This window comes from Pollachius pollachius (assembly GCF_949987615.1).
Source record: "Pollachius pollachius genome assembly, chromosome: 20".
NCBI lineage: Eukaryota > Metazoa > Chordata > Actinopteri > Gadiformes > Gadidae > Pollachius > Pollachius pollachius.
Genome location: NC_136953.1, coordinates 7,096,344 through 7,097,958, shown reverse-complemented (window position 1 = coordinate 7,097,958; position 1,615 = coordinate 7,096,344). Strand labels below are relative to the sequence as shown.

Sequence of the window (1,615 nt, the reverse complement as noted above, 5' to 3'; positions counted from 1 at the left end):
TCGTCTATTTCCATCTTTTCCTTCCAAACCAAAGCTTTATTTTGGCTCGAATCAATGCTCTTTTTGCTTATTCTTCCCGCTCTTCCTCCTCCTCCTCCTCTCCTCGTCATGGCATCACACTTTTCCGTCCGTTTGACTTCCATCTATTTTCATTCATGTTTCTTCATCGTGTTCTGCCATTTGACCTTTTGTTCTTCTGTTTACTTCTTCCTCCCTTCCTCTCTCCTTCTGGTTTCCTCTGTCTCACTCCCCTTTCCCTTTCTTTCCTCTATATTTCTATGTCGCTCCTGATCCCTCTCCTCCGTTCCTCTCCTCCCACTATCTCCCTTATGCATCTATCTTTCTCTCCCTGGCTCCCTCTCCTTATCGCTCTCTCCTTCTATGCCTCCCTGTGCCTCTCTCCCTCTGTCCCCCCTTATCTTTCTCCCCCCTTCCCCTCCTCTTGCCCCTCTCTCCCCCCCCTATGTCCCTCATGGTCTCTCTCCCTTTAGCCATGATTCTCTCTCTGGCCGCCACAGCAGCCATGAGCCACGGGGGCCTCAACTCCTCCCTGGACCCCTTCGACTCCTCCACCTGGGGCTTCGGCGAGGACCCCTCCTCCAACGCCTCCCTCTCCGCCTCCTCCCCCTCCTCCTCCTCCTCCTCCTCCCCCTCCTCCTCCCTGTCGTCCTCCTCCGCCGACCCCTCGCTGGGGCGACCCCTGACCCCCGACGACCTCCTGCTGGGCCTCCCGGCGTCCCAGGAGGTGAGCCCGTGGGACGTGGCCCTGTGCGTGACGGGCACGCTCATCTCGTGCGAGAACGCCCTGGTGCTGGCCGTGCTCTTCTACACGCCGGCGCTGCGCGCGCCCATGTTCATCCTGATTGGCTCGCTGGCCGTGGCCGACCTGCTGGCCGGCCTGGGCCTCATCCTCAACTTCGTGTGCACCTACCTGGTGGACGCCTCGCTGGAGCCCGTCACGCTGCTCTCCGTGGGGCTGCTCATCGCCGCCTTCTCCGCCTCCGTGCTCAGCATCCTGGCCATCACCGTCGACCGCTACCTGTCGCTGTACAACGCGCTGACCTACCACACCGAGCGCACGCTCACCTTCACCTACGTCATGGTGCTGCTGGTGTGGCTGTGCGGCGCCACGCTGGGCCTGCTGCCCGCGCTCGGCTGGAACTGCCTGCGCGACGCCGCCGCCTGCAGTGTGTGCCGGCCCGTCACCAAGGGCAACGCGGTGGCGCTGGCCGTGGCCTTCCTGCTGGTGTTTGCGCTGATGACGCAGCTCTACCTGCAGATCTGCCGCATCGCCTTCCGCCACGCGCAGCAGATCGCCGTGCAGCACCAGTTCCTCGCCATCTCCACCACCAAGGGCGTGTCCACGCTGTCCGCCATCCTGTGCGCGTTCGGCGCCTGCTGGCTGCCCTTCGCCACCTACTGCATCGTGGCCGACCCCAGCTACCCGGCCGCCTACACCTACGCCGCCGTGCTGCCCGCCGCCTGCTGCTCCGTGCTCAACCCCGTCATCTACGCCTTCCGCAACCCCGACATCCAGAAGTCCCTGTGGATGGCGTGCTGCGGCTGCGTCCCCTCCAGCCTCTCCCTGCGGCCGCGCACCTCCAGCGACGTCTAG

General features: G+C 63.3%; 1 protein-coding gene across 1 annotated transcript; it reads left to right on the top strand.

The window, feature by feature from the left end:
- Positions 1 to 493: 493 nt before the first annotated feature.
- gpr185b (G protein-coupled receptor 185 b) lies at positions 494 to 1,615 on the top strand (the record flags this gene model as incomplete). Its single annotated transcript, XM_079758382.1, has 1 exon — positions 494 to 1,615. One exon carries the CDS (start codon positions 494 to 496, stop codon positions 1,613 to 1,615), a length of 1,122 nt encoding a protein of 373 aa, XP_079614508.1.